This window comes from Ammospiza caudacuta, chromosome 36 (assembly GCF_027887145.1).
Source record: "Ammospiza caudacuta isolate bAmmCau1 chromosome 36, bAmmCau1.pri, whole genome shotgun sequence".
Lineage (NCBI taxonomy): Eukaryota > Metazoa > Chordata > Aves > Passeriformes > Passerellidae > Ammospiza > Ammospiza caudacuta.
The window spans coordinates 1652557-1677224 of NC_080628.1; the positions used below are offsets into that span (position 1 = coordinate 1652557).

General features: G+C 58.4%; 1 protein-coding gene across 1 annotated transcript in view; it reads right to left on the minus strand.

Annotated features, from left to right (window-relative positions):
• Window positions 1-23622, minus strand: part of LOC131570581 (tenascin-X-like) — a 65085-nt gene extending 41463 nt beyond the window's left edge. Inside the window, exons 1-20 of the mRNA XM_058822945.1 lie at window positions 23373-23622; window positions 19943-20170; window positions 19311-19423; window positions 17704-17857; window positions 15395-16204; window positions 14758-14847; window positions 13271-13564; window positions 12322-12675; window positions 11216-11560; window positions 10258-10602; window positions 9274-9624; window positions 8590-8940; window positions 7523-7858; window positions 6496-6857; window positions 5841-6119; window positions 4674-4977; window positions 3702-4046; window positions 2470-2829; window positions 1483-1833; window positions 516-860 (exon numbers count right to left, since the gene is read on the minus strand). Of these exons, the coding sequence (XP_058678928.1) occupies window positions 516-860; window positions 1483-1833; window positions 2470-2829; window positions 3702-4046; window positions 4674-4977; window positions 5841-6119; window positions 6496-6857; window positions 7523-7858; window positions 8590-8940; window positions 9274-9624; window positions 10258-10602; window positions 11216-11560; window positions 12322-12675; window positions 13271-13564; window positions 14758-14847; window positions 15395-16204; window positions 17704-17857; window positions 19311-19423; window positions 19943-20170; window positions 23373-23622 (6367 nt within the window). The remainder of the gene's footprint in view (window positions 1-515; window positions 861-1482; window positions 1834-2469; window positions 2830-3701; window positions 4047-4673; window positions 4978-5840; window positions 6120-6495; window positions 6858-7522; window positions 7859-8589; window positions 8941-9273; window positions 9625-10257; window positions 10603-11215; window positions 11561-12321; window positions 12676-13270; window positions 13565-14757; window positions 14848-15394; window positions 16205-17703; window positions 17858-19310; window positions 19424-19942; window positions 20171-23372) is intronic.
• Window positions 23623-24668: the final 1046 nt, after the last annotated feature.

Consider the following 24668-nt stretch of genomic DNA (forward strand, 5'->3'; position numbering starts at 1 on the left):
TCCATCCATCCATCCATCCATCCATCCATCCATCCATCCAGTCATATACCTTTTCAAACACTTTTTGCTTCGACTCCTTTTTTCATGTCACCCTCCCTTTGATCATCCAACCACCCAACCATGGATCTGATCAGATCTGCTCTGTCAAGTAAGCATCAATCTGCCCATAAAAACATCATGCATCATCCATCTTCATCAGTACTGTTTCCTTCAGGCAGACCTTGAATCCAATCCTCCATCTACAATTTAATTGCCATGCACCTCCCAAACCCACGACCCAAAGCAGCCACTGGCTCAGCCATTAATCCACTGTCCATCCATCCATCCATCCATCCATCCATCCATCCATCCATCCATCCAACCATCCTTTCTTGTATACCTCCATCCCTCTACTACTCCATCTCTTCCTCCAATCACCCATTCCTGCATCCTTTGATCCTGCCATATATCCATATATCCATTATTCTACATCCATTCATCCACCCAGCCGTATTCCTTATGACCTTTCCTCTTACCCGTCATGACCTCGGTTGAAACGTGGATAATCTTCTTCCTGCCCCTCAGCCCGTAGAGGTGGAAGCGGTACCGGCGGGACGGGGAGAGCCCTGGCACTGTCACCGAGCGGGACCCGCCATCGATGGGCAGGGCCTGGGGCTGGCCCTGGGCATCCCGGTACTGCAGCAGGAAGGAATCAAACAATCCTTCAGGGACACTCCACTGCAGCCCCACAGAGTTGGATGTGACACTGGAGACCCTCAGGTCTCCCAGCTCTGCCCGTGCTGGGAGTGCCTCAGGTGCCGGGGACTCAGTCTGGGGCTTTTCCACTTGAGGCTCCTCTGAGGGCAAGGTTTCTTCGCTGGCTGCATTGGAGAGAAGAGGGCAATGGGCATGGGCATCCTTGTGTCCATGCAAATGCACATCCCATGGCCCAACAACCAATCCATCCATTCACCCATGTGTCCATCTATTGGATCATCCATCCATCCATCCATCCATCCATCCATCCATCCATCCATCCATCCATCCATTCTTCCCATTACATACCTTACACCCAACACAACCCCCTAGACAGTCTCACATCAATCTGTCTTTCTGTTTCTAATCACAGCTCTCCATGCCTTCCAGCCTCCCACATCCATTTCCCATGGACAACCTTCCATTCATGTATCACTGAAACCATCCTTGATGGACAGAGGATGAGGAAAGCATGGCAGGATAGATGGATGCATGATAATTAATGGATGATGGTGATGGTTATTCATGGCAGATGAAGATGATGGATGACGATAGGTAATTGATGGTTCCTGCTGCTGGTGGTGGTGGATGATGGATGATGGGAGGTGCTGGTCAATGGGTTGGTGGAAGGGTTGATGATTGATCAGATGGTGCTGAGCCAATGGCTGCTGGTTGGTGGGCGTGTGATGGGAATCCCTTCATGCCTCCATTTTGTGATCCTTCCATCCCTCTGACCTCCTCCCTCACCTGTGACAGCGTCGGTGGAGACACGGTCAACCCTCCTGCCTCCCCTCAGCCCGTAGAGGTGGAAGCGGTACCGGCGGGACGGGGACAGCCCTGGCACTGTCACCGAGCGGGACCCGCCATCGATGGGCAGGGCCTGGGGCTGGCCCTGGGCATCCCGGTACTGCAGCGTGAAGGAGTCAAAGGAGCCCTCAGGGACAGTCCACTGTAGCTCCACAGAGTTGGATGTGACACCAGACACCCTCAGGTCTTCTAGTGATGGAGTGGCCTCAGGTGTGGGGGCCTCAGTTTGGGGTTTCTCATGCTGTGGTTCCTCTGTGGGCAGGGGCCGCTCCTCTGGCTCTTCGACAGCTCCTATTGAGAAAAGATGTTAATGGCTGGTTACATCCAAAAAACCATCCAACGTGTACAAACCGACTCATTCATCCACACTTTCATATTTTGGACGATTAATTCTGGGAGTCATCCATCCATCCATCCATCCATCCATCCATCCATCCATCCATCCTTCCATCCATCCATCATGCATCCATCCTGTAATATTTCTCTTCGCACACTTTTTTCTTCAACACCTTCTTTAATCTTAACCTCCATTTGATCATCCGATCATTCAACCACTGATCTGATCTGCCCTGTTGATCAACCATCAATCTGTCCTAAAAACCCATCATGCATCATCTGCCTTCATCAGTCCTGTTTCTTTCACTCAGTCTTTGAATCCAATCCTTCGTCCACTCTCCCATTCCCATGCACCTCCCAACCCCAAGACACAAACCAGCCACTGACACATCCATAAATCTGGTCTCCATCCATCCATCCATCCATGCATCCATCCGTGCATCCGTTCCTCTATTGCTCACCCCTCCACCACTACGTTCCTTCATCTAATCACCCATTCCTCCATTCTTCCATCGCTTCATCTCTCCTTATATCCATTATTTTTCATCCATTTATCCATCCGCCGTTCCTCGTCTTGCTCCTTTCCCTCACCTGTCACAGCCTCGGTGGACACATGGTCGATCTTCTTCCTGCCCCTCAGCCCGTAGAGGTGGAAGCGGTACCGGCGGGACGGGGACAGCCCTGGCACTGTCACCGAGCGGGACCCGCCATCGATGGGCAGGGCCTGGGGCTGGCCCTGGGCATCCCGGTACTGCAGCGTGAAGGAGTCAAAGGAGCCCTCGGGGACGCTCCAGTGCAGCTGCACAGAGCTGGGCGTGACACTCGAGACCCTCAGGTCTTCCAGCACTGCCTTTGCTGGAGTGGCCTCAGAAGTGGGGGCCTCAGTTTGGGGTTTCTCATGCTGCGGTTCCTCTGTGGGCAGGGGCAGTTCCTCTGGCTCTTCTGCAGCTCCTATAGAGAGGGGATGGTCATGGACACTTCCATCCTAATAGCCATCCACCACTGACAAACCAACGCATCCATCAACACATCCACATTCTCATTCTCTGGGCCGTTCGATCTGGCATCCGTCCATCCACCCCTCCATCCATCCATCCATCCATCCATCCATCCATCCATCCATCCATCAATCCATCATCCATCCATCCATCCATCCATCCATCCATCCACCCCTCCATCCATCCATCCATCCATCCATCCATCCATCAATCCATCATCCATCCATCCATCCATCCATCCATCCATCCATCCACCCCTCCATCCATCCATCCATCCATCCATCCATCCATCCATCCATCCATCCATCCTTCCTTCCATCCATCCATCCATCCATCCATCCATCCATCCATCCAGTCATATTTCTTTTCACACACTTTTTCCTTTAATGTTTTCTTAATCTTCCCCTACTTTTGACCATCCAACCATCCAACCGCTGATCAGATCTGATCTGATCTGCTCTGTCAAACATCCATCAATTTGCCCTAAAAAACATCATGTATTATCCATCTTCATCCCTCCTGTTTCCTTCAGTCAGTCCTTGAATCCAATCCTCCATGCCCATTCTCATTGCCATGCGCCTCCCAAACCCAGGACACAAACCCGACGCAGGCCCAGCCATAAATCTGCTATCCATCTATCCATCCCTCCATCCATCCATCCATCCATCCATCCATCCATCCATCCATCCATCCATCCATCCACCACTCCATCTATCTATCCCTTCCTGCAATTACACATCCCGTCATCCCTCCATCACTGCATATGTCCATTATTCTTCATCCATTCATCCACCCAGTCTTCCTCCTCTTGACCTTCTTCCTTACCCGTCCTGACCTCGGTGGACACATGGTCGATCTTCTTCCTGTCCCTCAGCCCGTAGAGGTGGAAGCGGTACCGGCGGGATGGGGACAGCCCTGGCACTGTCACCGAGCGGGACCCGCCATCGATGGGCAGGGCCTGGGGCCGGCCCTGGGCATCCCGGTACTGCAGCAGGAAGGAATCAAACAATCCTTCAGGGACACTCCACTGCAGCCCCACAGAGTTGGATGTGACACTGGAGACCCTCAGGTCTCCCAGCTCTGCCCGTGCTGGGAGTGCCTCAGGTGCCGGGGACTCAGTCTGGGGCTTTTCCACTTGAGGCTCCTCTGAGGGCAAGGTTTCTTCGCTGGCTGCATTGGAGAGAAGAGGGCAATGGGCATGGGCATCCTTGTGTCCATGCAAATGCACATCCCATGGCCCAACAACCAATCCATCCATTCACCCATGTGTCCATCTATTGGATCATCCATCCATCCATCCATCCATCCATCCATCCATCCATCCATCCATCCATCCATTCTTCCCACCACATATCCAACACCCAACACAAACCCCTAGACAGTCTCACATCAATCTGTCTTTCTGTTTCTAATCACAGCTCTCCATGCCTTCCAGCCTCCCACATCCATTTCCCATGGACAACCTTCCATTCATGTATCACTGAAACCATCCTTGGTGGACAGAGGATGAGGAAAGCATGGCAGGATAGATGGATGCATGATAATTAATGGATGATGGTGATGGTTATTCATGGCAGATGAAGATGATGGATGACGATAGGTAATTGATGGTTCCTGCTGCTGGTGGTGGTGGATGATGGATGATGGGAGGTGCTGGTCAATGGGTTGGTGGAAGGGTTGATGGTTGATCAGATGGCGCTGAGTCAACAGCTGCCCGCTGCTGGGTGTGTGATGGGCATGGGATCCCTTGAGGTCTCCATTTTGTGATCCTTCCATCCCTCTGACCTTCTCCCTCACCTGTGACAGCGTCGGTGGAGACACGGTCAACCCTCCTGCCTCCCCTCAGCCCGTAGAGGTGGAAGTGGTACCGGCGGGACGGGGACAGCCCTGGCACTGTCACCGAGCGGGACCCGCCATCGATGGGCAGGGCCTGGGGCTGGCCCTGGGCATCCCGGTACTGCAGCGTGAAGGAGTCAAAGGAGCCCTCGGGGACGCTCCAGTGCAGCTGCACAGAGCTGGGCGTGACACTCGAGACCCTCAGGTCTTCCAGCACTGCCTTTGCTGGAGTGGCCTCAGAAGTGGGGGCCTCAGTTTGGGGTTTCTCATGCTGTGGTTCCTCTGTGGGCAGGGGCAGTTCCTCTGGCTCTTCTGCAGCTCCTATAGAGAGGGGATGGTCATGGACACTTCCATCCTAATAGCCATCCACCAACGACAAACCAACGCATCCATCAACACATCCACATTCTCATTCTCTGGGCCGTTCGATCTGGCATCCGTCCATCCACCCCTCCATCCATCCATCCATCCATCCATCCATCCATCCATCCATCATCCATCCATCCATCCATCCATCCATCCATCCATCCATCCATCCACCCCTCCATCCATCCATCCATCCATCCATCCATCCATCCATCCATCCATCCATCCATCCATCCATCCATCCTTCCATCCATCCATCCATCCATCCATCCATCCATCCATCCAGTCATATTTCTTTTCACACACTTTTTCCTTTAATGTTTTCTTAATCTTCCCCTACTTTTGACCATCCAACCATCCAACCGCTGATCAGATCTGATCTGATCTGCTCTGTCAAACATCCATCAATTTGCCCTAAAAAACATCATGTATTATCCATCTTCATCCCTCCTGTTTCCTTCAGTCAGTCCTTGAATCCAATCCTCCATGCCCATTCTCATTGCCAGGCGCGTCCCAAACCCAGGACACAAACCCGACGCAGGCCCAGCCATAAATCTGCTATCCATCTATCCATCCCTCCATCCATCCATCCATCCATCCATCCATCCATCCATCCATCCATCCATCCACCACTCCATCTATCTATCCCTTCCTGCAATTACACATCCCGTCATCCCTCCATCACTGCATATGTCCATTATTCTTCATCCATACATCCACCCAGTCTTCCTCCTCTTGACCTTCTTCCTTACCCGTCCTGACCTCGGTGGACACATGGTCGATCTTCTTCCTGTCCCTCAGCCCGTAGAGGTGGAAGCGGTACCGGCGGGACGGGGACAGCCCTGGCACTGTCACCGAGCGGGACCCGCCATCGATGGGCAGGGCCTGGGGCTGGCCCTGGGCATCCCGGTACTGCAGCGTGAAGGAGTCAAAGGAGCCCTCGGGGACGCTCCAGTGCAGCTGCACAGAGCTGGGCGTGACACTCGAGACCCTCAGGTCACCCAACACTGCCTTTGCTGGAATGGCCTCAGATGTGGGGGCCTCAGTTTGGCGTTTCTCATCCTGCGGTTCCTCTGTGGGCAGGGGCAGTTCCTCTGGCTCTTCTGCAGCTCCTATGGAGAGGGGATGGTCATGGATACTTCCATCCTAATAGCCATCCACCACCGACAAACCAACGCATCCATTAACACATCCACATTCTCATTCTCTGGGCCATTCAATCTGGTATCCGTCAATCCACCCATGCATCCATCCACCCATGCATCCATCCATCCATCCATCCATCCATCCATCCATCCATCCATCCTCTCCTCTACCACTCCACACCTTCCTCCAGTCACCCATCACTCCTCCCTCCATCCCTTCATCTCTCCATTTCTCCATATATCCATTCTTCTGCATAAATACATCCACCCACCCGTCCTTCTGCCTTGCCTGTCATGACATCGGTGGAAACACGGTCAATCTTCTTCCTTCCCTGCAAACCACAGAGGTGGAAGCGGTACCACTGAGAAGGGGACAGCCCTGGCACTGTCACCGAGCGGGACCCGCCATCGATGGGCAGGGCCTGGGGCCGGCCCTGGGCATCCCGGTACTGCAGCAGGAAGGAATCAAACAATCCTTCAGGGACACTCCACTGCAGCCCCACAGAGTTGGATGTGACACTGGAGACTCTCAGCTCCCCCAGCTCTGCTCTTGCTGGGAGTGCCTCAGGTGCCGGGGACTCAGTCTGGGGCTTTTCCACTTGAGGCTCCTCTGAGGGCAAGGGTACTTCAGTGGCTGCATTGGAGATAACATGGTAATGGGTGTGGGCATCCTTGATTCCATCCAAATGCCCATCCCACAACCCACCAACCAATCCATCCATTCACCCATGTGTCCATCTATTGGATCATCCATCCATCCATCCATCCATCCATCCATCCATCCATCCATCCATCATCCATCCACCCATCCATCCATCCATCCATCCATCCATCCATCCATCCATTCTTCCCACCACATATCCAACATCCAACACAACCCCCTAGACCGTCTCACATCAATCTGTCTTTCTGTTTCTAATCACAGCTCTCCATGCCTTCCAGCCTCCCACATCCATTTCCCATGGACAACCTTCCATTCATGTATCACTGAAACCATCCTTGATGGACAGAGGATGAGGAAAGCATGGCAGGATAGATGGATGCATGATAATTAATGGATGATGGTGATGGTTATTCATGGCAGATGAAGATGATGGATGACGATAAGTAATTGATGGTTCCTGCTGCTGGTGGTGGTGGATGATGGACGATGGGAGGTGCTGGTCAATGGGTTGGTGGAAGGGTTGATGGTTGATCAGATGGTGCTGAGCCAATGGCTGCTGGTTGGTGGGCGTGTGATGGGAATCCCTTCATGCCTCCATTTTGTGATCCTTCCATCCCTCTGACCTTCTCCCTCACCTGTGACAGCCTCGGTGGAGACACGGTCAACCCTCCTGCCTCCCCTCAGCCCGTAGAGGTGGAAGCGGTACCGGCGGGACGGGGACAGCCCTGGCACTGTCACCGAGCGGGACCCGCCATCGATGGGCAGGGCCTGGGGCTGGCCCTGGGCATCCCGGTACTGCAGCGTGAAGGAGTCAAAGGAGCCCTCGGGGACGCTCCAGTGCAGCTGCACAGAGCTGGGCGTGACACTGGTGACCCTCAGGACTTCCAGTGCTGGAGTGGCCTCAGATGCTGGATACTCAGTTTGGGGTTTCTCATGCTGCGGTTCCTCTGAGGGCAGGGGTTCTTCCATGCCTGTAGTGGACAAGAGATGGTAAAGGGATGGGCATATATATGTCCCTCCAAAAGTCCATCCCAGCACCCACCAACCAATCCATCCATTCACCCATGTGTCCATCCATTGGACCATTCATCCATCCTCTCCTGTTGAGATGGGATAGCGATCGCGGTGGAAATGCCTGTGTCCCTCAAATGTCCATCCCACCACTTACCAACAATCCATCCATCCATCCATCCATCCATCCATCCATCCATCCATCCATCCATCGTTAATGGATGAAGAATGATCAGTGGGTGGATGGAAGAATGGATGGATGGATGGAAGATAATTGAGGAATGATGATGGTGGTGTTTATACATGGTAGATAAAAAATAGGGATGAAAATGATGGATCAGTGATGGATAATGGTGGATGGATGATGATGATGATCATAGTGGACTGTAAATGTTGGTCACCTGGTCAGTAGAAGGGTCAGTGAGTGATTGGATGGTACCCAAGTCAGTGGATGCTCACTGACAGATGGGGATGGAATAGGAGTGGGATCTGTCCATCCATCCATCCATCCATCCATCCATCCATCCATCCATCCATCCATCCATTCCTCTATTGCCTCACTCCTCCAGCACTCCAACCCTTCATCCAATCGCCCATCACTCCATTCTTTCATCCCTCCATCTCTCCATATATCCATTATTCTTCATCCATACATCCACCCGCCCTTCCTCCTCCTGATTTTCCCCCTCACCTGTCACAGCCTCAGTGGACACATGGTCGATCTTCTTCCTGCCCCTCAGCCCGTAGAGGTGGAAGCGGTACCGGCGGGACGGGGACAGCCCTGGCACTGTCACCGAGCGGGACCCGCCATCGATGGGCAGGGCCTGGGGCTGGCCCTGGGCATCCCGGTACTGCAGCGTGAAGGAGTCAAAGGAGCCCTCAGGGACAGTCCACTGTAGCTCCACAGAGTTGGATGTGACACCAGACACCCTCAGGTCTTCCAGTGCTGGAGTGGCCTCAGGTGTGGGAGCCTCAGTTTGGGGTTTCTCATGCTGTGGTTCCTCTGTGGGCAGGGGCAGTTCCTCTGGCTCTTCTACAGCTCCTATGGAGAGGGGATGTTAATGGCTGCTTCCATCCAAACATCCATCCACCACCAACCAACCCACTCACTCATTGACACTTCCATATTCTAGACCATTCTTACTGGCAATCATCCTTCTGTCCATCCGGCCATTTGTCCATCCATCCATCCATCCATCCATCCATCCATCCATCCATCCATCCACCCATTCCTGTATTCCCCATACATCCACCACTCCATCCCTTCCTCCAATCAGGCATCCCTCCATTCCTTCATCCCTCCACGTCTCCATATACCTGATATCCTTCATCCATACATCCACCCACCCTTCCTCACCCTGACCTTCTCTCTTACCCGTGATGACCTCGGTGGACACATGGTCGATCTTCTTCCTGCCCCTCAGCCCGTAGAGGTGGAAGCGGTACCGGCGGGACGGGGACAGCCCTGGCACTGTCACCGAGCGGGACCCGCCATCGATGGGCAGGGCCTGGGGCTGGCCCTGGGCATCCCGGTACTGCAGCGTGAAGGAGTCAAAGGAGCCCTCGGGGACGCTCCAGTGCAGCTGCACAGAGCTGGGCGTGACGCTGGAAACCTTCAGGTCTTCCAGTGCTGGGGTGGCCTCAGATGTGGGGGACTTAGTTTGGGGTTTCTCATCCTGCGGTTCCTCTGTGGGCAGGGGCTGTTCCTCTGGCTCTTCTGCAGCTCCTGTGGAGAGGCGATGTTAATGGCTGCTTCCATCCAACCGACCATCCAAGACCGACCAATCCACTCATTCATCCACACTTCCATATACTGGACCATTCATTCTGGCAATCATCCTTCATCCATCCATCCATCCATCCATCCATCCATCCATCCATCCATCCATCCAGCCATGCATCCATCCAGTCATATTTCTTTTCACACACTTTTTCCTTATCGCCTTCTTTAATCTCACCCTCCTTTTGACCATCCAACCACCCAACCACTGATCAGAATTGATCTGATCTGCTCTGTCCAAAATCCATCAATTTGCCCTAAAAAACATCATGTATTATCCATCTTCATCCCTCCTGTTTCCTTCAGTCAGTCCTTGAATCCAATCCTCCATGCCCATTCTCATTGCCATGCGCCTCCCAAACCCAGGACACAAACACAACACAGGCCCAGTCATAAATCTGCTATGCATGCATGCATGCATGCATGCATCCATCCATCCATCCATCCATCCATCCACTACTCCATCAATCTATCCCTTCCTCCAATCACCCATCCCTTCATCCCTCCATCACTGCATATATCCATTTTTCTTCATCCATACATCCACCCAGTCTTCCTCCTCTTGACCTTCTCCCTCACCCGTGATGACCTCGGTGGACACATGGTCGATCTTCTTCCTGCCCCGCAGCCCGTAGAGGTGGAAGCGGTACCGGCGGGACGGGGACAGCCCTGGCACTGTCACCGAGCGGGACCCGCCATCGATGGGCAGGGCCTGGGGCTGGCCCTGGGCATCCCGGTACTGCAGCGTGAAGGAGTCAAAGGAGCCCTCGGGGACGCTCCAGTGCAGCTGCACAGAGCTGGGCGTGACACTCGAGACCCTCAGGTCACCCAGCTCTGCTCTTGGTGGGAGTGCCTCAGATGCCAGGGATTCAGTTTGGGGCTTCTCCTGTTGGGGCTCCTCTGTTGGCAAGGATTCTTCAGTGGCTGGATTGGAAATAAATGGTAATGGGTGTGGCCATCCATGTGTCCTTCCAAATCCCCATCCCACCACCCACCAACCATCCATTCACCCATGTGTCCATCTATTGGATCATCCATCCATCCATCCATCCATCCATCCATCCATCCATCCATCCATCATTCTTTCAGTCACTCATCCAACATCCAATACAAGCCTGTGGACATTTCCACATCAACCTCTCTGCCTCTTTTTCATCAAATCTCCCCACGCCTTCACCCTTCCCACCCTTATTTCCCATGGACAACCTTCCATTCATTTATCACTGAAAACATCCGGCCTGGATAGAGGATGAGGGAAGCATGGCAGGATAGATGGATGCATGATAATTGATGAATGACGGCGATGGCGATCCATGATAGATGAAGATGATGGACGACAATGGACAATTCATGGTTCCTGCAGGTGCTGATGGATGATGAATGATGGAAGGTGCCAGACAATGGGTTGGGGGAAGGGTTCATGGCTGATCAGTTGTTGCTGAGTCAATGGCTGCTAGTTGGTGGGTGTGTGATGGGCATGGGATCCCTTGATGCGTCCATTTTGTGATCCTTCCATCCCTGTGACCTTCTCCCTTACCCGTGATGACCTCGGTGGACACATGGTCGATCTTCTTCCTGCCCCTCAGCCCGTAGAGGTGGAAGCGGTACCGGCGGGACGGGGACAGCCCTGGCACTGTCACCGAGCGGGACCCGCCATCGATGGGCAGGGCCTGGGGCTGGCCCTGGGCATCCCGGTACTGCAGCGTGAAGGAGTCAAAGGAGCCCTCGGGGACGCTCCAGTGCAGCTGCACAGAGCTGGGCGTGACACTCGAGACCCTCAGTTCCCCCAGCTCTGCCCGTGCTGGGAGTGCCTCAGGTGCCGGGGACTCCGTTTGGGGCATTTCAACTTGAGGCTCCTCTGAGGGCAAGGGTTCTTCAGTGGCTGCATTGGAGAGAAGAGGGCAATGGGCATGGGCATCCTTGTGTCCATGCAAATGCACATCCCATGGCCCAACAACCAATCCATCCATTCACCCATGTGTCCATCTGTTGTATCATCCTTCCTTCCTTCCTTCCTTCCTTCCTTCCTTCCTTCCTTCCTTCCTTCCTTCCTTCCTTCCTTCCTTCCTTCCTTCCTTCCTTCCTTCCTTCCTTCCTTCCTTCCTTCCTTCCTTCCTTCCTTCCTTCCTTCCTTCCTTCCTTCCTTCCTTCCTTCCTTCCTTCCTTCCTTCCTTCCTTCCTCCCCATTCCATACCCAACACCCAACACAACCCCCTAGACAGTCTCACATCAATCTGTCTGTCTTTTTCTAATCACAGCTCTCCATGCCTTCCAGCCTCCCACACCCATCTCCCATGAGCAATCTTCCATTCATGTATCACTGAAACCATCCTTGATGGACAGAGGATGAGGAAAGCATGAAAGGACAGATGGATGCATGATAATTGATGGAAGATGGTGATCACGATTCATGGTAGATGAAGATAATGGATGACAATGAAGACGATGGATAATTGATAGTTCCGCCTGCTGTTGGTGGATGATGGATAATGGGAGGTGCTGGTGAATATGTTGGTGGAAAGGTTGATGGTTGATGAGATGGTGGTGAGTCAACGGCTGCCCGCTGGCGGGTGTGTGATGGGCATGGGATCCCTTGATGGCTCCCTTCTGGGATCCTTCCGTCCCTTTGACCATCCTCCTCACCTGTCACAGCCTCGGTGGACACATGGTCGATCTTCTTCCTGCCCCTCAGCCCGTAGAGGTGGAAGCGGTACCGGCGGGATGGGGACAGCCCTGGCACTGTCACCGAGCGGGACCTGCCATCGATGGGCAGGGCCTGGGGCTGGCCCTGGGCATCCCGGTACTGCAGCGTGAAGGAGTCAAAGGAGCCCTCGGGGACGCTCCAGTGCAGCTGCACAGAGCTGGGCGTGACACTCGAGACACTCAGCTCCCCCAGCTCTGCTCCTGCTGGGAATGACTCTGATGCTGGGGGCTCAGGTTGGGGTTTCTCATGGGGCTCCTCTGAGGGCAAGTTCTGCTTCTCTGGCTCTTCTGCAGCTGTGATGGAGAGGTGAGGGTGATGGGTGTGTCCATCTGAACATCCATCCACACTTTCATCTCCTGGATCATTCATTCTGGCCTTCATTAGCAACTCATCCATTCAAGCACGGTTCTTCACAGGCACCTTTCGCTTCAACCGATTCTTTAACTTCTCCCTCATTTGGATCATCCAGCCACCAAATCACTGATTTGATACATCAAACCTCCAGCAAGCTGTCCCCACACCCATTCACCATTGATCATCATCATTATCATCACCATCCATCATTACCCATCACAGTCACCATCCATCCATCCATCCATCATCCATCCATCCATCATCCATCCATCCATCCATCCATCCATCCATCCATCCATCCATCCATCCATCCATCCCATCATGCTGTTACCAGTCCTCCACCCTCGAGCTGGCACTTGGGATTGGAGGAAACTGAGGAGAGCTTTGGTGGAAGGATGGGTGCTGGATGATGATGGTACCGATGATGATGGGTGATGATGATGACTGTGGGTTCTTGATAGCAGGTTAGTATGGGATGAGATGAGATGAGATAAGTTGGTCCATCCATCCATCCATCCATCCATCTACCCTCACCTGTGATGATATCAATGGAGACACGGTCGATCCTCTTCTCACCCCTCAGCCCATAGAGGTGGAAGCGGTACCGGCGGGACGGGGACAGCCCTGGCACTGTCACCGAGCGGGACCCGCCATCGATGGGCAGGGCCTGGGGCTGGCCCTGGGCATCCCGGTACTGCAGCGTGAAGGAGTCAAAGGAGCCCTCGGGGACGCTCCAGTGCAGCTGCACAGAGCTGGGCGTGACACTCGAGACCCCCAGGTCACCCAGGGCTGGCCGGGATGGACGCTGCTCTTCTGGCTCGGCTTTGACTGCAATGGAGTGGGAACAGTGTGGGCACAGGCAGCTGTCTGTCCGTTCGCATGGTCATCCATATCTCCAGCCTCCCTCCATCCATCCCTCTCTTATCCCTCCATCTCTCCATCCATCTCCTCCTCCGTTCATGTCTGCATTCATCAGTCTCTCCATCTCTCTAATCCATGGGCCATCCATCCATCCATCCATCCATCATCCATCCATCCATCCATCCATCCATCCATCCATCCATCATCCATCCATCCATCCATCCATCCATCCATCCATCCCTCCCTGTGTCCATCCATCCATCCATCCATCCATCCATCCATCCATCCATCCATCATCCATCCATCCATCCATCCATCCATCCATCCATCCATCATCCATCCATCATCCATCCATCCACCCAGCCATCCCTCCCTGTGTCCGTCCATCCATCCACCCATCCATCCATTCCTCCCTGTGTCCGTCCATCCATCCATCCATCCATCCATCCATCCATCCATCCACCCATCCGTCCATCCATCATCCATCCATCCATCCATCCATCCATCCATCCATCATCCATCCATCCACCCATCCATCCATCCATCCATCCATCCATCCACCCATCCATCCCTGTGTCCGTCCATCCATCCATCCATCCATCCATCCATCCATCCATCCATCATCCATCCATCCACCCATCCATCCATCCATCCATCATCCATCCATCATCCATCCATCCACCCAGCCATCCCTCCCTGTGTCCGTCCATCCATCCACCCATCCATCCACCCATCCATCCATCCATCCATCCATCCATCCATCCATCCATCCATCCCTGTGTCCGTCCATCCATCCATCCATCCATCCATCCATCCATCCATCCATCCATCCATCCATCCCTCCATCCATCCATCCATCCATCCATCCATCCATCCATCCATCCATCATCCATCCATCCACCCATCCATCCATCCATCCATCCATCCATCCATCCATCCATCCATCCATTCCTCCCTGTGTCCGTCCATCCATCCATCCATCCATCCATCCATCCATCCATCCATCCATCCATCCACCCATCCGTCCATCCATCATCCATCCATCCATCCATCCATCCATCCTCTCTCCATACCAGAATCTTCTTAACTGGATGGGACCCTTAAGGGCCATCAAATCCAACCCCTGAGCTCATCCCATCCATCATTCCCAACGTCAGTACCTGTTTTCCCCATGTCCCTCCATGGCTCCGTCACCTTCATCCTGTCCAAGTCCCCCCATTCCAGCGCTTCCACCTGGTTTCCACCGTCCCCTGTCCCCAGAGAGTGTGTTACAGGACATCCCTGACACCCCATCTCTCATTTCCCTGCCCAGCATGTCCTTCCCCCTGATCCCTGTGATCCTCCTCCTTCTCAGGATGTCCCTTACACCCATCCTCCCTTTTCCTCTCTCCAGGATGTCCCTCCCTCTGATCCCTGTGATCCTCCTCCTTCTCAGCATGTCCTGTCCACCCATCCTCTCCATCCTCCCTGTCCCTGTCCCCCTGTCCCCCTGTCCCCTCGATCCCACCCTCCCTGGAATGTCCCTTCCCTGTCCCTGTCCTGTCCCATTCCCACCTCCCTGCATCCATCTCATTCTGATGTTCCTTTCTCCCATCCTCCATGTTCTCCATCCCCTCCATCCCACCCTCCCTGGAATGTCCCTGTCCCTGTCCCTGTCCCTGTCCCTGTCCCACCATCCCCTCACTCTGATGTTCCTCTCTCCCCATCTCTTCCCCTCTCCAGGATGTCCCTCCCTTGTCCCCCCATCCCTGAGGCCTCCTTTCCCCCCCTGTCCCTCCCCAGTGTCCCCACAGCCACCTGTGTGTCCCCGCGCTGTCCCCAGGCCCGGGTGCCGCCGCAGGATGTAGGCCAGGATGGCACGGGCCACCCCTGGCACCGTCTGGTTGCCACGCAGAGGGAACTTGGTGGCCCGGAGGTGGCTCTCGAGACGCTGCAGCAGGGAGCCACTGTACGGGGACAGCCGGGCCACCAGGTCCTGCAGGGAGGGGACGCCTGGGGACAGGGGGGACCACGGGGACTCTGGGGACCACGGGGGTGGAGGGGACTCTGGGGACACTGGGGACTCTGGGGGTGAAGGAGACCCTGGGGACCCTGGGGACCCTGGCAGCTCTGGGAACTCTGGGGACATTGGGAACTCTGGGGACTCTGGGGACACTGATGACCCTGGGGATCCTGGTGACCCTGGGGATTCTGGTGACTCCGGTGACTCTGGTGACACCGGTGACCCTGGGGACTCTGGTGACACTGGTGACTCTGAGAATTCTGGTGGCACCGGTGACCCTGGGGACTCTGGTGGCACCGGTGACTCTGAGAATTCTGGTGGCACCGGTGACGCTGGGGGCTCTGGTGGCACCGGTGACCTCGCGGGTGCTGGCGATCCTAGGGACCCTCGAGCTGCTGGAGATGCTGGAACCTTGGGAGATGCTGGTGACCCCAAGGAGCCGGGTGACCCCAGGGACAAGTCTGGTGATAGGGGTGACACCGGTGACCCTGGGGACCCTGGGGATTCTGGGGGTCCTCGGGCTGATGGTGCCACTGCTGGGGACCCCAGGGAGCCCTGAGGTGACCCCGGGGACCCCTCATGGTGGGGCACGGACAGGGTGAGCGCTGTGGAACAAAGGGGAGCCATGTCACCAATGTGTCACAGAGACTGGGGACATCCCTGTCCCCATCCCTGTGCCATCTCCACTGTCTCCATGCCATCCTGTCCCTGTCCCCATGCCACCCACTGTCCCCACTGCCATTCCTGTCCCTGCTGTGTTCCTCACTCCATCTCTGCGCCCGCTGCCTTGTCCCCAGGTGTCCCCAGGTGTCCCTGAGGTGTCCCTGGGGTGTCCCCAGGTGTCCCCACCTTTGCACAGGTGCAGGACCCTCTCTCCACCCTCACCCCCCTGCCATTCCCACCCCCTTTCCTGTCCCCACCGTGTCCCCAGGTGTCCCCAGGTGTCCCCACCTGTGCACAGGTGCAGGACCCTCTCTCCCTCCTCACCCCCATGCCATCCCCACCCTCACCCCGTTCCTGTTTCCTCATCCCCTGCCCTGTCCCCACCGTGCCCCCAGGTGTCCCCACCATGTTCCCAGGTGTCCCCACCATGTTCCCAGGTGTCCTCAGGTGTTCCCAGGTGTCCCCAGGTGTCCCCACCTGTGCACAGGTGCAGGACCCTCTCTCCCTCCTCACCTCCATGCCATCCCCACCCTCACCCAGCTCCTGTTCCCCCACTCCCTGCCCTGTCCCCAGGTGTCCCCAAGTGTCCCCACCTGTGCACCACCCTGTTCCCATGGTGTCCCCAGGTGTCCCTGGGGTGTCCCCAGGTGTCCCCACCTGTGCACAGGTGCAGGATCCTTTCTCCATCCTCACCCCCGTCCCATTCCCATTCTCACCCCGTTCCTGTTTCCCCACCCCTTGCCATGTCCCCACCGTGTCCCCAGGTGTCCCCACCATGTCCCCAGGTGTCCCCAGGTGTCCCCACCTGTGCACAGGTGCAGGACCCTCTCTCCATCCTCACCCCCCTGCCATTCCCACCCTCACCCCAATCCTGTTGCCCTGCCCTGTCCCCACAGTGATCCCAGGTGTCCCCAGGTGTCCCCAGGTGTCCCCACCATGTCCCCAGGTGTCCCTGTGGTGTCCCCAGGTGTCCCCAGGTGTCCCCACCTGTGCACAGGTGCAGGACCCTCTCTCCACCCTCCTCCCAATGCCATTCCCACCCTCACCCCGTTCCTGTTTCCCCACCCCTGCCCTGTCCCCACCGTGTCCCCAGGTGTCCCCAGGTGTCCCCAGCTGTCTCCAGGTGTCCCCACCTGTGCATAGGTGCAGGACCCTCTCTCCACCCTCACCCCCCTGCCATTCCCACCCTCACCCCAATCCTGCTGCCCTGCCCTGTCCCCACCGTGTCCCCAGGTGTCCCCAGGTGTCCCCACCATGTCCCCAGGTGTCCCCAGGTGTCCCCAGGTGTCCCCACCTGTGCACAGGTGCAGGACCCTCTCTCCACCCTCCTCCCAATGCCATTCTCACCCTCACCCCGTTCCTGTTTCCCCACCCCTTGCCATGTCCCCACCGTGTCCCCAGGTGTCCCCAGGTGTCCCCAGGTGTCCCCAGGTGTCCCCACCTGTGCGCAGCCGCAGGACCCCGGGTGCCCCCAGGTGCGGCCCCCGCCGGGCCTGGACCAGCAGCTCGAAGGGGCGGCCTGGGGACAGCCCTGTCACCGAGAAGGCGACGGCAGAGCTGGGCAGTTCGTGCGTCGTCATGGCCACCGGGTCATCCTGGGGACATTTGGGGACACAGTGAGGGGACACGGGGGCACCGTGGGGACACCACAGGGACACACTGGGGACATTTGGGGACACAGTGAGGGGACACGGGGGCACCGTGGGGACACCACAGGGACACACTGGGGACATTTGGGGACACAGTGAGGGGACACGGGGGCACCGTGGGGACACCACAGGGACACACTGGGGACATTTGGGGACACAGTGAGGGGACACGGGGGCACCGTGGGGACACCACAGGGACACACTGGGGACATTTGGGGACACAGTGAGGGGACACGGGGGCACCGTGGGGACACCACAGGGACACACTGGGGACATTTGGGGACACAGTGAGGGGACACGGGGGCACCGTGGGGACACCACAGGGACACACTGGGGACATTTGGGGACACAGTGAGGGGACACGGGGGCACCGTGGGGACACCACAGGGACACACTGGGGACATTTGGGGACACAGTGAGGGGACACGGGGGCACCGTGGGGACACCACAGGGACACACTGGGGACACACTGAACACTGGGGACACACTGGACACAGGTGAGGACACCTGGGGACACCACAGGGACACACTGGGGACAGAGTGGGGAAACCATGGGGACACCACAGGGAACACTGGGGACACGTTGGGGACACCATGGGACACACTGGGGGACACCATGGGGACACCACAGGGAACACTGGGGACACACTGGGAACACACTGGGGACACACTGGGGACACCCTAGGAATGTGTTGGGAGCTTGAGGGACACTTTGGTGACGTGTTGGGGACACAGTGAGGACAGGGTGGTGACTCATTGGGGGACACAATGGGGACACACCAGGAACGTGGTGGAGACACCACAGGGAACATTGGGGACACACTGGGGACACCACAGGGAGACACTGGGGACACGTTGGGGACACCATGGGACACACTGGGGGACACCATGGGGACACCACAGGGAACATTGGGGACACACTGGGGACACACTGGGGACACCACAGGGAGACACTGGGGACACGTTGGGGACACCATGGGGGAAACCATGGGGACACCACAGGGACACGCTGGGGACACACTGGGGACAATGCTGGGGGCATGCACATGTTTGGGACACATTTTGGGGGACACATAGGGGACACCATTGGGGACACCTTGGGGACATACAGGGATGATTTGGGGACATGTTGGGCTCTTCCCATTGTGGCCACACGGTGGCACTGGGGTGGTGCCCCTGGCATGTCCCTGTTCCTGCTGTGTCCGCTCCTGTCCCGGTGCCACCCCCACGTGTCACCTCCCGTCCCTGTGCCACCCCCGCCTGTCACCTGCTGTCCCTGTGCGACCCCCGTGTCCCCACTCACCAGTGGCACCAGTGTCCCCTCCTGTGCCACCCCCGTGTCCCCACTCACCAGTGGCACCAGTGTCCCCTCCTGTGCCACCCCCGTGTCCCCACTCACCAGTGGCACCAGTGTCACCCGGTAGCCGTCGGGAGGCACCGCGGGCTGGGCCCAGGTGATGCGCAGCGACGTCGGCGTGCGGGAGGCCAGGCGGGGTGACACCCAGGGCACCTCTGAGGGGACACAACAGGGACACCGTGGGGACAGAGCAGGGACAGCGTGGGGACAGAGCAGGGACACATTGGGGACACACTGGGGACACCTTTGGGGCACCTTGGGGACACTGTGGGGACACCATGGGGACACCTTGGGGACACTTTGGGGACACCTTTGGGGCACCTTGGGCACACCTTAGGGACACCCTGGGGACACACTGGGGACACATTGGGGACACACTGGGGACACCTTGGGGACACACTGGGGACACACTGGGGACACATTGGGGACACACTGGGGACACCTTGGGGACACACTGGGGACACACTGGGGACACCTTGGGGACACATTGGGGACACCTTGGGGACACACTGGGGACACATTGGGGACACCTTGGGGACACCTTGGGGACACACTGGGGACACACTGGTGACACCTTGGGGACACATTGGGGACACCTTGGGGACACATTAGGGACACACTGGGGACACCTTGGGGACACACTGGGGACACCGTGTGTCACCGCGGGGACGCACCGACGTGGCAGCGGGCGCCGCCCCAGCCCGGCGCGCAGGCGGCCGTGCCGCAGTCGGGGCCGCTCCAGCCCGGGAAGCAGCGGCAGCGCCCCCGCTCGCACCGGCCCTGGTCGCTGCAGCCGCGGGGACACGCGGGCCGGGGCGGGGCCGGGGGCGGGGCCTCGCCCGAGGGGGCGGGGCAAGCGCAGGCACCGCCCGCGGGGGGGGCGCAGAGCTGCACGGAGCGGCCTGGGGGGGGGGGGGGGGGGGGACACGGACAGCGGGGTGAGACACAGTGACCCCCGGTGACCCCCAATGACCCCCCGGTGACCCCCAATGACCCCCCGAAACCCACCTCAGTGACCCCCCAATGACCCCCCGAAACCCACCTCAGTGACCCCCCAATGACCCCCCCACTGATCCCCCCAAACCCCCCCCCAATGTCCCCCCGAAACCCACCTCAATGACCCCCCAATGACCCCCCCACCGATCCCCCCAAACCCCCCCCCAATGACCCCCCGAAACCCACCTCAGTGACCCCCCAATGACCCCCCGAAACCCACCTCAGTGTCCCCCCAATGACCCCCCACCGATCCCCCCAACCCCCCCCAATGACCCCCCCAAAACCCACCTCAGTGTCCCCCCAATGTCCCCCCCACCGATCCCCCCAACCCCCCCCAATGACCCCCCGAAACCCACCTCAGTGTCCCCCCAATGCCCCCCCCACCGATCCCCCCAATGTCCCCCCAATGACCCCCCCGAAACCCACCTCAGTGACCCCCCAATGACCCCCCCACCGATCCCCCCAACCCCCCCCAATGACCCCCCCAAAACCCACCTCAGTGACCCCCCAATGACCCCCCGAAACCCACCTCAGTGTCCCCCCAATGACCCCCCCACCGATCCCCCCAAACCCCCCCCCAATGTCCCCACCAAAACCCACCTCAGTGTCCCCCCAATGACCCCCCGAAACCCACCTCAGTGTCCCCCCAATGACCCCCCCACCGATCCCCCCAAACCCCCCCCAATGACCCCCCGAAACCCACCTCAGTGACCCCCCAATGACCCCCCGAAACCCACCTCAGTGACCCCCCAATGCCCCCCCCACCGATCCCCCCAAACCCCCCCCCAATGTCCCCACCAATGCCCACCCCAGTGACCCCTCAGCGACCCCCTCCAACGACCCCCCAATATCATCAGCAATGACGACCTCAATGACCCCCCAATGACCTCCCAGTGACCCCCCCAGTGACCCCTGCTGACCCTCGCAGTGACCCCCCAATGACCGCCCCAATGTCCCCACCAAAACCCACCTCAGTGTCCCCTCAATGACCCCACAACGACCCCCGAATGTCCCCACCAATGTCCCCCCAGTGACCCCTCGGTGACCTCCCCAGTGACCCTCCAATGACCCCCCAGTGACCCCGAATGACTCCACCAATGTCACCCCAATGACCCCCAATGGCCCCCCAGTGTCCCCCCCCAATCCCCCAAGGACACCCAATGACCCCAATGCCCCCCCAATGATGCCCCAATGTCCCCCAATGTCCCCATTGTCCCCCTGTCCTCCCTGTGTCCCCAATGTCCCCCATGTCCCCAGTGTCCCCCTGGCCTCCCTCTGTTTCTGTCCCACCCTGGGGCTCCCCCATGTCCCCTCCATGTCACCAACCTCTGTCACCTGTCCCAGCCTCGTGTTCTGCCATGTGCCCCCATGCTCCCAATGTCCCCAATGTCCCCCATGTCCCCAGTGTCCCCCTGTGCTCCCCTGTCCCATCCTGGGGCACTCCCATGTCCCCTCCATGTCCCCAACATGTCACCAATCTCTGTCGCTCATCCCAGCCTCGTGTTCTGCCATGTCCCTTCACTGTCCCCATGAGGCCCATGTCCCCCATGTCACCAATGTCCCCAATGTCTCCCTGCCCTCCCTGTGTCCCTGTCCCAGACCGGGGTTCTTCTGTGTCGCCCCCTTGTCCCCTGTCACCTGTCCCGGCCTGGGGTCCCCCCTTGTCCCCGCAGTGTCCCTCATGTCCCCAGTGACCCCCAATGTCCCCTCACTACCCCATGTCCCCCATTTCCCCCCCCCTTGTCCCCTGTCACCTGTCCTGGCCTGGGGTCCCCCCTTGTCCCCAATGTCCCCCCATGTCCCCAATGTCCCCCCCCTTGTCCCCTGTCACCTGTCCCAGCCTGGGGTCCCCCCTTGTCCCCGCAGTGTCCCCATGAGCCCAATGTCCCCAGTAGTCCCCTGTGTCCCCCTGTGTCCCTGTCCCAGCCTGGAGCTCCCCCGTGTCCCCCCCTTGTCCCCTCCAGGTCACCAACCTCTGTCACCTGTCCCAGCCCCATGTCCCCATTGTCCCCCATGTCCCCCTGCCCTCCCTGTGCTCACCTGTCCCAGCCTCGTGTTCTGCCATGTCCCCCATGTCCCCATGTCCCCCTTGTCCCTGCAATGTCCCCAATGTCCCCCATGTCCCCAATGTCCCCCATGTCCCTGCAATGTCCCCCATGTCCCCAATGTCCCCCTTGTCCCTGCAATGTCCCCCATGTCCCCCATGTCCCCAATGTCCCCCTTGTCCCTGCAATGTCCCCCAATGTCCCCCATGTCCCCATGTCCCCATGTCCCCCATGTCCCTGCAATGTCCCCAATGTCCCCCATGTCCCCAATGTCCCCCATGTCCCCCATGTCCCCCTTGTCCCTGCAATGTCCCCCAATGTCCCCCATGTCCCCATGTCCCTGCAATGTCCCCCATGTCCCCAATGTCCCCCAAGGTCCCCCATGTCCCCAATGTCCCCCTTGTCCCTGCAATGTCCCCCAATGTCCCCCATGTCCCCATGTCCCTGCAATGTCCCCCATGTCCCCCATGTCCCCAATGTCCCCCAAGGTCCCCCATGTCCCCCAATGTTCCCCCTGTCCCCATGTCCCCCTTGTCCCTGCAATGTCCCCTATGTCCCCCATGTCCCCATGTCCCCCATGTCCCCCATGTCCCCATGTCCCCCATGTCCCCAATGTCCCCCTTGTCCCTGCAATGTCCCCATGTCCCCCAATGCCCCCCATGTCCCCAATGTCCCCCTCCCCCGCTGTCCCCTGTCACCTGTCCTGGCCTGGGGTCCCCCCTTGTCCCTGTACTGTCCCTGCAATGTCCCCAATGTACCCTCACTACCCCATGTCCCCCCTGTCCTTCCAATGTCCCAAATGTCCCCAGTGTCCCCCCGCTGTCCCCTGTCACCTGTCCCGGCCTGGGGTCCCCCCGTGTCCCCGCAGTGCCCCCCATGTCCCCATTGTCCTCGCTGTCCCCTGTCACCTGTCCCGGCCTGGGGTCCCCCCGTGTCCCCGCAGTGTCCCCATGTCCCCCATGTCTCCCCCCCCCCCATCCCCTGTCACCTGTCCCGGCCTGGGGTCCCCCTGTGTCCCCGCAGTGCCCCCCATGTCCCCATTGTCCTCGCTGTCCCCTGTCACCTGTCCCGGCCTGCGGTCCCCCCGTGTCCCCGCAGTGTCCCCTCAGCGCCTGCACGTGTCCCTCGAGCTCCCGCAGCCGCCGCAGCACATCGGCCAGCGCCGCCCCGCACGGCCCGGGGACAGGCGACACCGATGGGGACACCGGGGGCGACACCGGAGGGGACACCGGGGGTGGCACCGGGGGTGGCACCGCCTCCCCCCGCAGCGCCAGCGCCAGCAGCAGCAGCCGCAGCTCCAGGGACACCGGCATCGTCCTGCGGGACAGCAGGGGGACATGGGGACATCGTGGGGACATCGTGGGGACATGGGGACACTGCGAGGGGACACAGGGACACAGGGACATGGGGACATGGATGGGGACATGGATGGGGACATGGGGACATCGTGGGGACATCGTGGGGACATGGGGACACTGCGAGGGGACACAGGGACACAGGGACATGGGGACATGGATGGGGACATGGATGGGGACATGGGGACATCGTGGGGACATCGTGGGGACATGGGGACATGGGGACATCGTGGGGACATGGGGACACTGTGAGGGGACACAGGGACACAGGGACATGGGGACATGGATGGGGACATGGGGACATCGTGGGGACATGGGGACATGGATGGGGATGTGGAGGGGGACCTGGGGACATGGATGGGGACATGGGGACACTGCGAGGGGACACAGGGACACGGGGACATGGGGACATGGATGGGGACATCGTGGGGACATGGGGACACTGCGAGGGGACACAGGGACACAGGGACATGGGGACATGGATGGGGACATCGTGGGGACATGGGGACACTGCGAGGGGACACAGGGACATGGGGACATGGGGACATGGATGGGGACATGGGGACATGGATGGGGACATGGATGGAGACACGGGGACATCGTGGGGACATTGTGGGGACATGGATGGGGACATCGTAGGGACAAGGGGACATCCCTGGGGACACAGGGACATGGGGACATGGATGGGGACATGGGTGGGGACACGGGGACATGGATGGGGACACAGGCACAGGGATGAGCATGCAGGCACATCCATAGGGACATCCCTGGGGACACGGGGACATGGGGGGGACATCCCTGGGGACATCCGTGGGGACAGCTACGGGACACAGGGACAGGGATGAGCATGAGGGGACATCTGTGGGGACATCCATGAGGACACAGGGACATGGAGGGGACGCAGGGACACCTGTGGGGACAGCTAGGGGACACAGGCATGAGCAGGCAGGGACATCTTGGGGACATCCATGGGTGGACACGGGGACACCAATGAAGGGCACAGG